Raw genomic sequence first — 15,003 nt, forward strand, 5'->3', positions numbered from 1 at the left:
AGACATATAGTTAGACATTTTATTGAATTTTTGCAGGAATTTGCATTGTTACAGCAACTTACAATCACAGTCAAAAACCCACATGTGCCACTGAACACAGGATCTACTACCAAAGTACAACTTAAAACTTGGAATGAGGTTATAAGATACTCTTAAGATGTAATTTCAAACAATATACAATGTGAAAAAGTTTTAAAAATGTAATGTAGAAGTTACAGTGTCTTAATGCTCTATAATGGGATTATGTTAATAAAGGGAGAAATAAAGGACGGAGGAAAAGAAAGTTCATTTATAGGGAATCCTTGAATTTGATGCATTTATATGTATATTATTGAAAGGTAGCTCCAATTTAGTCAAGTTTGTCAGTCTATAATTAATAATACTGTATTTGCTTAGCATTAATTTTTATTAGAACCGGATAAAGTTGTATTTTATAGAATTTTTTGTATAGTTTTAATTCTTAATATTTAAATTTCTTGGATATGTGCACACTATAAATAACACTGTAGTGTCTTAACCTCAATATTTAAACTGGTTAGGTTAAACAATATTATTTTTCTATTTTATTTCTGTTTATTATGATTATTACGATTATTAGTATTATTATTATTAGCAATATTATTGTCATTATTATTATTATCATTAATATTATTATTGTTACTACAATGTCATATCGTGTATAGTAGTATACATTATTGTTAGAATATTTTGTATATTTTTAAGTAATATAATGTCTGTTGATTTGCAAATAATGTTGACATAATTTGACTTTATAAACTCGAGACTCAGCTCCAGAATATCGGGCTCAAATAAGATTTAATGCTTGATATTTATTTCACTAAATTCCCTGAGCAGGCATGTGCAGGGTTTGCACTCGTTTTGGGCTGTTTTTATGAACCAGCTGGATAAACACGTCCAGGTTTGCGGTGAACTGTTGCTCACATGAACCACTGCTGCTCGTGCAGCTCTTCTAGGCACCACTTCCTCTTTCTCTGAGTCCTGCTCGTTGCAGACGCTCCCTAAATCTGACGTGACAGCGAGTTGAACTCTCAACACCTTCCATTAAACCGGACGCGCAAATAAAAGTTTGTTGTGCACAAATCCGGTGCGTCAGGACGCAGCGCGACGCAACACGTGCCGGCGGAGCTTTTCCGCTCCAGACGGTGACAGCGGCTCGGTGTTTGCAGGAGCTGCTTGTTTAAAAAAAAACAAAAAGAACTGTGAAATAGGTCTGTGTGTCAGCGCAGCTCCGTCCGTGTATTTCCGGGTGGTACGAGCTGCTCCGGTACGTCCCAGCGAGCATCAGCTGCTCAGCCTTCCTCCTCCGCTCAGCCGCAGCCAGCGCCGGAGGCCGGGACGCGAACACGCTCCACCGACCGAGACGCTTCCCCCGGTTGATGTCTTGTAGCTGAAAGCCAAAGCAGGGAGAGGGCAGCGGGCAGGAGCTATGGCGGCGTCGCTTCTCTCCGAGACCGACATCAGGCACCGGTCGATGGCGGAGGAGGATCCGAACGGGAACGAGCATGGGGCGGCTGCACGCAGCGCGGCGCCTCGCTGGGGACCGCAGCACGCCGGGGCCCGACAGCTAGCACGGCTCTACTCGCCAGGTGAGCAAAAACGCCTGGTTGTGTGTGTGTGCTGTGAGCTGTGTGGGTCGCAGGTCTGAGACTTGAGCTGAGGCCTAAAAGCCACAGTGCGACATCAGGGCAGATGGACGCAGGGAGGAAGAGGAGGAGGAGGATGCTCTTGTTTACAAATTGCTAAGTGTGTGGCTATAGGCAACCTCAGCAACGATTTGTCATTCATGACTAATTACTACGAAGCTTATGTGGCTCCTGCACTGGCTGGAATATAGAAGGCTGTGAATTATTGCATGGCAGTGAGAAGGCCTGCTGCACAGATCCAGGAGCACACTTCTAGTCTGCAGATGAGTTTACAACCAGATTACACTATGCTGGGTTTGTAAAATCTGCAGGATCATGTCTCACTCAGCTACAGTCCAGCTCTGGCTGTCGATTCAACCCATAAAATCTCATCTCTCCGCATTCAAGTTACATATTGTCAAGGTTTTCCATTAGCAATAATCCGTTCCTGCCTTAAAATGACATAATTGCAACTAAGCAGCTTCCTCTAGAATGTGCTGCTATCTGCACCCACGTCTGTTACTCTTTGCAGCTCAAGCACTTCAGCTCACCTACAGCTCTGCTTAACCTTCATGTTGTCCTGCAGCTCAAATTGACCTGTTTTGAAGTTTGAAAATGTGGGGGAAAAAAACAGAAAATAGATTTTCACAGTGAAAACTTTTCAACATTTTTGGGCAATTTTCGATTTTTTTTTTGTGAAAAAAAAAGAAATGTTTAAAAATGTTTCTTTGGAACATTCACAAAAAAATCAACCAAAATCCAGCGAAATTCGTTGACTTTTCTGTGAATGTTCTAAAGAAAATATTAGTTTTACTGATGTATATATAATGACTTTAGATATTTTTAGGATTTTTTTTAGAAGATTTGTACTCATTTTTTTTGAAAATGTTTACAAGAAATTTCCTGTCAAATTTGTTTTTTTTTTTTCAAAACTTTTAAGGTAAATTTTTCAGGAATTATTGGAATTTTCTTCCTGAAGGTTTTGCAAATTTTCAGAAATTTGGGGAATTTTTTTGCTGATTTTTAAAAAAATTTTCAGACAAGGAAACAATATTTTTTGGTGCCTGTAAATGAGGACAACAGGAGGGTTTAACGACTCTGAGCTACACAATGGCAAGTTACACTAGCGTTCAAAAGTTTGGGGTCACTTAGAAATGTCCTTATTTTAGAAAGAAAATCTTTTTTTTAATGAAGATAACATTAAATGAATCAGAAATACAGTCTAGACATTAGTAATGTGGTAAATGACTATTGATTTTTAATGGAATATCTCCATAGGGGTACAGAGGAACATTTCCAGCAACCATCACTCCTGTGTTCTAATGCTACATTGTGTTAGCTGATGGTGCTGAAAGGCTAACTGATGATTAGTATACCCTTGTGCAGTTATGTTAGGAAAGTGTGAGTTTTCATTGAAAACATGAAACTTTTGAACGGTAATGTTTCTAATATGAATTTGACAGAATCTGGCAAACCCCAGCTTGCAAGCTGACAGGAGTGGCTCCTGTGGTTTGTAATGTATGAAACCCTGGAAGTTTGGATCTGTGTTTTAAAGCAAGTCTTTGGTACGCTGCAGTTTCAAGGTGTTGACTGTTTGTTTCCATCAGGATCCATATTCCAGTATATTAAAATCACCTTAATAACTTTTTTGCAAGATAAGGAATTTGATTTTCACAGAATGTGGCGTTCTATGTTAAAGTTGGCCAAGCAAATTGCATCTTCTCCTGTAAAACTTCTATAAAGTTGAGGGTTATCCTGAGGTCTAAATGTACCAGTCAGCAGCATTTTAATCACCTAGCTAATACTGTGTAAGTCCTCGTTGTGCCACCAAAGCAGCTCTGACTGGTCAGGCTATAGATATGGGGCCTCTGGGGGTGTAATGTGTAGTTGTTTGGGTTTTGTGGGTTCCAGGATTGAGCCTACACAGTTCAGAGTTGTTGCTTAGTCAGACTTGGGGGCTGAGTCAACACCCTGAGCTCTTGGTCGTGTTCCTGGAGCTGTTTCTGAGCGGTTTTTACAGTACTGCAGGATGCACTGATCTGCTGGGAGAAGCTGCACCTGTTGAGGCTGTTGCTAGATTGCATGCCAACATAACCTGCACATAAATGCTAGATAACCTTTGCATTGTAAGAAGATGTTCTGTGTCATTCCCTTCACCTGTCATTGGTTTTAATCCTGTGGCTGATCGCTGTGTATTGACCTACCCAGAAACACTTCATGTCACATTAGTGCAGCTCAGTGTTCAAAACCAGCTGCTAACTTAAGACTCACAGACTCGAGGGGGTATTTTTGTATTTATACTTTCAAACCTCAATGTCAGACTCCTTCATGGCCCACAGGAAGTATGGTTCCCACGGTGACCTTTGCTGTTTGTTGTGTCTCATCTCTCTAATCTCATCTCTTGTCCCTTATTTAGTCACAATGTTCCTCAAAAATATTGATCACGAGGATACGTGTATGTGAAACTGAAGAGTCGGGAAACACCAATATGGTTATTTTTAGGGCCGATGCAGATTAGTGGTAATCATGAAAGACAGATTAGACAGACAATATTTAGAACTGATATGGATTAAATGTAATATTTTAACAGCATGTGTTATCAGAGAACCTGTCATTCATAGCTAGATTTCTTCATTAGTAATGGTGATGATAGCTGAAGATGTAAAATAGAAATATGAGGGATTAAATTTGGACGCTCTCCTCTGTTTATGTGGGATCAACTGAGATTGATGAGTTTGTCTCCTGCCCTTATATTTGAGGTTCTTCTCTATTTTTTTTAAAATATTTCACTGTTCTGTGACTTTTATTGCCCACTAAGGTCCAGATCTTGAAGTATTAATACTTATCGTTATCCAGATTCTGTTTCAGGTTAATCTAGGGCTGCCTTCTAACTTAGCCGCTAGCCGTTAGCGTAGCTTTAGCCACTCTGAGAGAAGCTTATTTCCTGGTTTGTGTTTCTTGTTGAGTTTTTGTTGCTTGAGAGACATTTCTGCAACCACAGAGTGACGACAGACAGACCTGAAATAGAGCATTTAATTAATTAATAATCATCCAATATTTTGCCGATGCAGATTATCTTAAAAATGCCAAAATTGGCCACGATAATTTGATAATCGGTTTGTCCCTCCTGAAGAGTTTGACTGTCCTTTTCAAAGATTAATACAGTGACCTATTAACTGCTATTTTTCATCAATTAAATGTATTTGTTGTACAGCAGTGGTACTTTTTTGCAGCACACATGAATATTATATACTGATAGAGATCTAAGAATGAACTCATCCTGTGCTTCTACTTGGTGAAGGTAGGGCGACTGTTTTGCTGAAGGGGTTCTTTCACTCTAAGATCAATTTACCTGTCAGGAAACACTGCTCTGCCTGTTAAAGCTGTTGTTTCTTCTGTGGGTTTTCTCTCGAGAGCATTTAAAGTTTAAGAAAATAAACCTGAAGTCAGCGGAGTTATCTCAGCTTGGGCCCGGAGACAAAATATTTGAACAGAAAGCATGAGACACGAACCGGAGTTAGAAAAGACGAAGGCATTTCCAGGCGAGCAGATCCCCCATGAAAGATGCTGTCCTCAGGGGAGGTGTAGGATGCAGTGCTTTTGAATCTTCACCTGTATTTAGCAGGATATCACTGCATTTGCTGCATCAGTTTTCAGCGTTCTTTGTTTCCCTCTCTCTCTTGCAAATCCTCCAACTGTATGGAAATACGATAATAAACCGGAGTACTCTGGAATATTTGCAGGAAATTTGGGGTCTTTAAAGCTAACCTTAGTAAAGTACACATGTTTAAAATGCTCCCAGCATGAAAAACCTTGCAGTCAAATATCTCAGATAAAGACCCGTGCTCCCACAGGGCTTCTGGGTAAAGTTTTCAGATGCTAGTGAAGTTGTTGCCTTCAGGTGTTTAGTTCTAGGACAAAATCAATGTCTGTGACAGAGTCTACAGCAGTAATCCTCCAATCTAGTCCTTGGGGTCCGCGTTGATGCTGGTTTTCTTTTTTTCCACCTGCTAGTTTAAATTCACCTGGCGTCCCAGTCCAAATAAGTCTGTGATTAGGTGTCTAGAATGAAAACTGCCTGGCGGAATAGAAAATAAGCAGCAGTCTGGATCCTGTAGGACTGAATTTCAGGCTACAACTACTGCAGAATCGCCTGCATCCGTTCCAGCAAAGTGTTGCTTCTGTGTCATGATCCTGAGTATCACACATTGTGGTTTTATTAAGCGTTTCCCATCAGGCCTCACCACAGCTCCCACTCTCTTCTGTTTCATAATAATACCACTAATCTTTATTTATAGAGCACTTTAGTTATGAAATCAGCAGGTTTTAAAACACAGATCAATGCATTAAGTGTAGAACAGTAAATAAATGGATGGTTTAGAGGAAGTTAAAACTCTCCAGTTAAAGTATGTTTTAAGACTGGACTTAAAGAGGTCACTGACTCAGCCTGACCTGATTTCCTCGGGCAGATCTTCCCAGAGCCTCAGGGTCCTGACTACAAACGCTCCGTCTGTTTTAGTTTTCTGCCGGACCCCAGAACAAACAAAAGACCTCTGACCAAAGATCTTACAGTGTGTGCTGCTGTGGACAGAGCTGAGAGGTCAGAGGTTTTAGTTTAGAGCTTTTACTTGGTACTTTTTGTTTTGTAAACATGTACACTTTTATCCGAGATGCAGAAGAGTTTCGTTTTCTTAACCACTCGTTGCTACATTGACCTGATCAATGTTTTCCAGAGGATGCTTATGATGATTCCTCTCCTTTCAGTTGGCTTCTCTCTGTATTTTTTTCCATTTATTTCCATGAGTAATGACCATTTTTTTCAGTTGTCATGCATATTTTTCTGGTATAGTTGATGAATTCTCTGTTGCTTCTGCCTTAAGCTTGACTGTGGTAGTCTGAATGCCACAAAACTGCATGGAGCTGACTTAAATTGTGTTTCCTTCTGCATTCAACTTGATCAGTATGGGTTTTGTAGAGCCAGGAGGAGTGTTTTCTCTCTGTAACATTAGAGTAGTCGAGATATGGGGCAAAATTTACTATAGTCATCCCTTTTAGCCCTTCTGTTTCCATTGTTGTGCAAAATCCGACAGCTTCAACCACAATCTCACCAACAGCTACATAAACCTTGCATCGATGCAAGAAACAGTGCTGATATTTTGGGCAGACTTTCAGGCGTTTTAATGTCAACATCTGTCCATTTTTTGTGTAAGACAGATTAAAATTGACTGGAAATTTTTGTGCTCGAATATTCGGATCCATTCATCTGGTCTTCCGGACCAGAGGAGACCTGCCTGAGTATTTGGATCCATTCGTCTGGTCTCCCGGATGCAAATTTTGCACACTGCCTTCGTTTTGTCTTCAGTTAAACTGAAGAATTCCCAAACAGCAGAGGTCTTCGGCATCTTGTCTTCTGGTTATGCAACGAAGTGAAGCGTGACGTCAGAGTCGGCAGCCACCCAGCCAATCGGGTGGTGGTAACAAACACAACTGGATGAGCCGAGATGAGCCGAACACAGCGGGATTAGCCGATATGAGCCGATGTGGGCCAAAGGCAGAGGGAAGAAAGTAACGCCGAATATTTGTTCCGCCCGGTAACGTCCGACCGAGAGGGGGGGCGGGCCAAATATCCGGATACCGCCGTAGCGAACGAATATTCGGATATTCGGGATATTCGTGTCCAGCCCTATCCCAGAGTTGATACTTTTTACTCCCTGAAACCGTCTTAACAAAGGTTCTACAGGGGCAGTTCTCACAGTTGGAACACACATAAAGGTTCCTACAAGTTTTTGTGTCGTCTATCTTCACCACTGTGTCCAGATTCAGGTTAGGTGCATGGATGCAAGAAGAAATGCAGATTTTTCTTGGCTGACTTTGAGATGTTTATGGTTATTGTCTGTCCATTTTTGGTTTAAGACGGATTAACACTTATTGGAAACTTCTGTGTCGCTCATAAGTATGTAATCCAGGGTCGGTACCTTTTCTTGCGTAAAATGGCCGTGATAAAGGTTTGTTGAAAGTTGAAAAGTTTTCTACAAGTTCCTGCTTCTAGTATCTTCAACGTGTCCAGATTCAGGTTAGGTGCATGGATGCAAGAAAACATGAACACAGTTTTGACTGACTTTGAGAGATTTATTTGGGTCATCGTCCATTTTTAGTTTCTGACAGATTAACACTCATTAGAAGCTTCTGTACCACCTAAGTGCTGCATAGAAGTATGGGTCATTAGGTTTTTCATCTCCTAAAAACAGCCCTGAAAGAGATTCTACAGAGGCAGATGTTGCAGTCAGTACACATATAAAGGTTCCTCCAAGTTCCTGTTTCTAGTATCCTCAACACTGTCACATGATTGAGGTTGGGTGCGTAGATACAAGAAAAAATGCTGATGTTTTGGACTGACTTTGACATATTTATTGGGGTCAACGTCTGTCCATTTTCAGTTTTAGACACATTAACACTTATTGGAAACTTCTATGCCTCTCAAAAGTGTGTAACCTGGAGTCGGTACCTTTTTCTTTCCAGGAATGACCCTGATAAAGGTTCTACTGTGACAGTTGTTACATTTGGAAAGGTTCCTACAAGTTAAGGCTTCTAGTATCTTTACGACTTTGTACAGATTGAGGTTGGGTGCATGGATACAAGAAAACATGCTGATATTTGGGTTGACTGAGAAATCTATCGTTGTTGACATCTATCCATTTTTAGCTTAAGACGGATTAACACTTACTGGAAACTTCTGTACCTGTCTGAAGTATGTAAGTCGGAGTCTGTACTTTTTTCTGGCCAAAAATATCCCTGAAGGTGATTCTACAGGGGCAATTGTAATGCCCATAAAGGTTCCCACAAGTTCCTGCTTCTAGTATCCTTCTGACCGTGGCCAGACTCGGATTGGGTGCATGGATGCAGGAAAAAAATTTAGTTTTTTTTTGAGCTGACCATTTTTGGTTTCAGACAGATTCAGACTTGTTGGTAACTTCCAATGTGGAGAGCAGTGACCAACTCATGTAACATTATGTTCTGTGGTGCAAAATAGGAAACGGCAAATGACAGCAGTAGAGACTGAAGTGAAATTAAACAAGTGGACAGAAATTGGGTAAAAAAACATCAATAAAATGTTAGATTTTGTATAATAATTACAATTTTTAAAATTCTAATTCCCAATTTTCAATCTACAGTTTCGTTTAGCAGACACTTTCATCCAAAGTGAGGAGAAAACACCCTGGATAAGTTGTTTTTACTCTCAAAAGCAGTGGCAGAGAAAAACATTTCGCAAGGTTTTCAGCTCTTTAACTTCATGATCCATATTTGTATTCCTACCAGGCACATCTCACATCACATCTCTACTGTGTTTTATTGACCAGTGAAAGGGGGAAGAAGGCAGAAACAAGCCCACAAGATAAATTGAGCCATTTTATCGCTGTAGATACATTGATTTTGGCGTGACGACAGACACACTGTGGCCCAGACCTTAGCAAAGAAAACCTGTGTACCAGTTGTGCATCAAGCTGGCTTGTGCCACTTTCTGCCTGACCATCTGCCCTGCGTCTCACTTCACTGAGCATTTTAATTGCCTCTAGTCGAGCCGTGTTGGCAACTTGTTGACACTTTCTAAAATAGGACTGATGATCAGAGAAAAGAAAGCTTTTGCGCCGCTACGACCACATTATTGTCTGGTTCATATGAGGCTGCGACATATGTCATCGTGTTGGCGCTTCAATCCAAATCCCTTCCAGCACAATGAGTGTGTTCGTATTCACAAACCGTTGACCCTTTCAGCCTACGTGCCTCCCACTGACTCACTGAGCTGAGCAGGATCTCCTGACCCGACTCCTGACTTAACGTGTTTTAAAACGTTATTTTCATTTAACCCCTGTCAGCGTGCAGCCCGTCACACAGCAAAGCCCTCGCTTCAGTTAAAGCCGGTGAGACCAGCCGTCCTATTTTTAGATGCGGCGAGTAAAAGAGTCACCTTCGCCCTTAATGGAATTGGATCTACGTTATTATTCAGTGCAATTACATTAGAGAGATAACCATCTCCATCCTGGCATTTAGTGTTTCCTCCTCCCAGGCAACGCTAACATTACACATTCATGTTGAGCTAGCATACGTGCACACAAACACTAGCACACGCAGTAGTGATTATTTAGCTTAATTAAAGATGAATGTTGGACTAGAACCAAGAGGTTTCGTAGATCATAGTGATAAATGTATCCACTTGTAAAGTCTCTTACTGCTAATTGATTACAATGCAGCAACACAACAGTAGTTTATGTAGCATTTTTAGTCACTTGGGTTTCATTTTAGTTTACTCTTGAACCAAGTTTAATTCAATGCGCTTAACTTTTTATAAGAAATGCAACACAGTGACTGGCAATTATGACTTGTCAGATATAAACAGTACACAGAGAGGTAACTCACTCCCACAGACAATTACACTAGTTTGTGTACATTTAAAAAACCCTCACTGGTAAAACACCACCATATCTGTGATCATTACTCCACATGTACTCTTCATTCAGTCTCACCAACCTCCACATTCCTAAAGTCCGTACCACTCTCGGCTGATCCTCATTCCAGTTTTCTGCCGCTAATGACTGGAACTCTCTGCAACAATCCCTAAATCTCACCTCAAATGTATCGCTCTCGTCATTTAAAAAGTCAGTTAGAGAAACACTTCAGGACCACTGCACCTGTTTTTAGCCTTTCTATTTTACAAATCGTTGCGTAGTTTTCTTTGTAATATTGTGTGATTTGCTGCACATGTAATCTGTTTTTGTTGCTCTAACTAAGCTGTTAATAAGCAATTATAAGTAATTAAGTTTATCAAAATGTGACATTAAATTTAGACAAAATCAACTATAAACCTTTACCTAAGCTGAAATTGCTCATTGATATCATAATATGAGTACTTTTAGTGTTCTGTCCACTTTTAATGTTCCTGCAACAAGTTGAAGAATGAAAACTATTGCATTAAATGAACTCATACAAACTTTAAAGCTGTATTAAATTATTTTTTGTCCACTTTTTCTGCAGAACAGCAACGAACAAACAACATTTGGAGGTGACCACTTGAAAAAATCACAACTTATCATCCCGTATAGAGCAACTAAACCCCAGAAACTTGTCAAATATGAAACCATGCTTGTGATTTTGTCAGTATTTGAACATACAGTTTGGCAGAAATCAGGAAAATGTATGCTTGAAGAGCTGGCTATAGGTTTAAAGATGGACTGCACAATTTAACATCTTTTTTGAGCCATAAGCTGAGTGATATGCCACATCTTGAACCTTTCCAGCTCCATACAGACAGAGAGATACTCATTTGAGACATCTTTGCATCATGAAACTCAAAAAAATTCATGTTAACACTCGAACAGATGTGGCCCCACTCTTGAGTGAGAGTCTGTAAACGCAAACGTACCAATTTTTAACTTCAGAATGACATATTGACTTTTTTACTTTTCTAAAATGGATCTAGTGGCAAATCTTCCAACTTTCTGTTGAAACTTTAGCTGCCTTCCTCATAAAAGTCTCCCGTGCTGCGTCGTAACTTTTCTGCCTCGTCTCTGTTCACTGAGCAGCACAGTTGACAGAACAGCAGCTGACATGAATGAATGTGAGACCGAGACATTCTGTTACTTCTGTCTTCTCTCTGAGTGATTATTTCACATGGAAATACAGCCGAGTTCACAGCACAGCCGTCGTCTTTAACTCGTGTACGGAGAGGTTGTGGTGATAAAATCAGGATTTAAACGGTGCAGAGCAGCAACCTGGAAGAGAGTGCTGGTTAACATGTAGTTTAAATGGACCGAGCTTCAGTCTGTATTTCATCCTCGTTCTGTTGTCTGCCAACGGAAACAGAAAGCACGTGAATGCAAACAGCTTTATTGGGAATTTGACTGTATTAAAACGCAGTTTATGTGAGCACAGAGAGCAGGAGAGAAGCAAACAGATGTAAAGAGCTCACATAAAGTCAGATGAGGTCAGGTTGCACGAGGAGATTGCACGAGGTTTTACAAGAGCTGCAGCCAAAGTCTTGAATTAAAACAGCTCTGGAGCACTAAAACCCTCCACCACAGTAATGTTAGATTCTGTCATGCTCTCTGTTTTCTCTGGCCTTGGGTTGTTATTGTTACAAAATTATGCAATGGGTGGAGTTCGGCTTTGAGCTGGAGCTGAAGTTACTTTCAATGACTAGAAGTTGGTCATAATTTAGTTTCTGTATGTGTTTTCTGGGCAGGTAGTAAACTGTGGGCTTTTTTAAGGAGAAAACAGCAGATGATCGAAGTAGTAAAGGAATAGGCTGTAAAAATAAAACAGTAAAGTGAAAGACACACAAAGGCTCAACAGAACTGGAAAACCACACATTCTCCTTTGGTTTATCTCAACCACTGACTCCTTTTATATTATATGTTTCCATTTAATTCCCATTAAATGAAATAGTGTAGTTTTAAACTGATTTCAGTGTTATTTTAAACAGAAAGGTCAATGGCATCAAAATCCATCTCCTGAATTGTAAACATGCACTCATCATGATAAAGGTTTTACTCATTATAATCAAAGTGAAGGGCTCAAACTCAAATTTTAAATAGTAAACCTTTAAGAAAAATAAATGAAAATAAAAAAGAATTCAAATTTGGCAGCAACGATCCCAGAAAACAGTTTGTTAAAAAAAAAAGTGGACCACTGTAACGCTCAGAAACTGGAAAAAAAACTGGTGAAAACAATGACAAATCTCACTAAAAAAATTGCATTATTAGCAAATTAAAATACAATAAAATTATAATTATAATTAAAGAAATATTTGCTCTTTGTACTAATACAGATTTTTGATGTAGACATTATTTTTGATGCCTTTGAGCCTTTTTTTTAACGTTTCTGTGATTTTACTTGACATTTTATTTAATAAAACATGGAAATTTACTTAAATAATATTTAACAAAACATGGAAATTTTGTTAAATAGTAGTTGAAAAATCATTTAGCCTTTCATTAATCTTTAAGATACATGTGATTTTGCTTCGTAAAATAACAAAAATGTGTCAAACAATCATATTTTTGCTCATTTGAACTCAGTAAAAAACATCTGCAGTCAAAAGCTTTAAAAGAACCAATTAACTTTTATAAAAATAAAATATAAAAAAATATAACATTCAATTTGGATAATTTTACCAGTTTTTTAAAGTCTAACCTGTAAGTTAATCTTTTTTGTTGTTGTTTATTTTTCAATGATTTTACTAGTCATTGTCTGTAATAAAACAAAAAAGGGAAATCTGTAATACAACAGTAAGTAGTTCAAAACTATTTAAAGTTAATTTTTTACAGTGTGTTTCAAAGGCTGAAGAATTTTCTCAGAATGAATTGTTTTGTTTATGACGGAAAAATATAGCAACCATCAGCCTGACTTACAGGTACAATCTCATGCTATTGCCATTCATTTTTTGTGCTGATATAAGAATTTTGTAGCAGAATTTTATGTCGTAATATGAAATAAGTGTCCTCAGGTGGACTTTAGTGGCCTGAAATCACCAATAATGACTGTAAAGTATCATGTATAAGGGGACGACACATAGTACAGATACTAAATGTGAAGATGCTGATAGAGAAGTCGTGTTTGTGTTGCCGCCTTGTTGTCGCTGAGTGTAGCGCTGATTGATGCCTAAGAGGATCACACATGCATTTGGGGTGGTGACACTTTATCCCGTCTCACTTTGTGGCCACGGAGCTCAGTTAGCTCACTGAGTTTGGGTAAAAATAGCCCAGACAAGGTTGTAACATGGGCAGCATCCTGATGCAACACACACTCCGCTGCTAAACTTCACATTTGTGAGTTACACAAAGCTACTCAGTGGGAAAGTTTACGCTCGGTCATTGAACCTGGTGTTTTATCGAGGTTTTATTCGTGACTCTTCGTTTAATGCAGGGAAACGACAGCAGAAGTTGCTATAAAACAGGCTGAAAAGACAAATCACACAGTTTTCTGGAGCCTTTCTGTTTTGCCTTTGTTTCAATTCATATTTATTTTTGCACTCTTAGTCCATCTAGTGAATCATTAACCCTGTGATAAGTTATTTTAATTATGTAGATCTCTGTAAAGCTGTGAATTACGTTCAGTCAGAGTACGTGAGTAAATACGACAGAAACCAACTAGGTCAGGGGCTATAGATCAAACAGTGACAGTAAAACTTTACCAAGAGTGCAGGCAATAAAAAGGCATCATAATCTTAAAAGATGTGGGTCAAACTCTTATGAAAGGGTTAGTTCACCTTTATTAGAGACACACGAAACAGTGTACGTGCAGACGGTCATTGTTTTATGTAGCAAGATATTCATATATCAGCAGTAACCTGATCCAACAGTAACCATATCCTGGACACTGAATAATCCATGGACCTACCGGCTACGAGCTGATGTTGTAACTAGTGCTGGAAGGAAGCTTTATTGTGTAGAATTTGCTGCTTTGAGGAATCGGGTGCAGGTGCAACAAAGTGACTCGTGATGCATTTACTGCACATTTGTGCAAAAAGTAAATGCACATTAAGAGAAGTTTTTTTGTTTGTTTTCTGCTTACAACACCTTTCAAATCGAAAAAATGGCTGCAGAGTTGCCAGTTTGATTCCGTGGCTCCTGCTAGCCACATTTTTGAACCATTTTTAAGCAAGACGCTGAAAGGGCTGGAGTTTGTAAACTTACATGCCCTAAAAAGTATTTTCAAAAAGAATGATGGAGTCCCATATGTGTAATAAACCTTCTGTCAAAATTGGACTGTTATCTGTTTGGGTAAAAATGTTATGTAATAGAATAGAATAGAATGACTTTATTGATCCCCGAAGGGAAATTCAATAATGATTAAATTAGTGATTAAACAAATTAGTGATTGTGAAGTATGTGTCATTCCACGTCATTAAAAAAAATGTTCCAAATGTTGTTTTATACAGTGGTGAATATTTATTGAGTTGTCCACGTAAAGTCTGGGCTCTTAGGTAACATTAGTTTTTGAGTTAAAAATTCTTAAAGAAGGTGGGGTAATGTCCATTTTTACAGGGCATGGTGGTGGCAGTATCATGCTGTGGATCAATGCCTAAAGTGCCATAACTTTAGAAATAATGCAGCTAGAGTCCTGAAATCTTGCAGATTTATTGATATGTACATGTGCTCTTCAATGGTACAACCCTGCTCTGATAGAATAATACAAACCAGTTATATGATGGTGTAAATTTGTTAAAAAAAAAGTCAATGTGTACTCCAATATTCCACCAATCATAAAATCTCCTCAAGAGGCTGGTTATTTTCCTATGATTGGCAACAATAGGAGCTTTAAAAATGCAGAGTATGGTACCAGTTAGAGGCAAACTTTATGAGAA

At 39.0% G+C, this 15,003-nt stretch overlaps 1 protein-coding gene across 1 annotated transcript in view; it reads left to right on the top strand.

Annotated features, from left to right (window-relative positions):
- The first annotated feature begins 1,075 nt into the window (after nt 1-1,075).
- The window catches only part of si:ch211-212o1.2 (uncharacterized protein LOC492735 homolog), a 58,594-nt gene continuing 44,666 nt past the window's right edge, over nt 1,076-15,003 (top strand). Inside the window, exon 1 of the mRNA XM_022206151.2 lies at nt 1,076-1,607. Within this exon, the coding sequence (XP_022061843.1) occupies nt 1,448-1,607 (160 nt within the window). The 5' untranslated portion in view covers nt 1,076-1,447. The remainder of the gene's footprint in view (nt 1,608-15,003) is intronic.

This window comes from Acanthochromis polyacanthus, chromosome 8 (assembly GCF_021347895.1).
Source record: "Acanthochromis polyacanthus isolate Apoly-LR-REF ecotype Palm Island chromosome 8, KAUST_Apoly_ChrSc, whole genome shotgun sequence".
NCBI lineage: Eukaryota > Metazoa > Chordata > Actinopteri > Pomacentridae > Acanthochromis > Acanthochromis polyacanthus.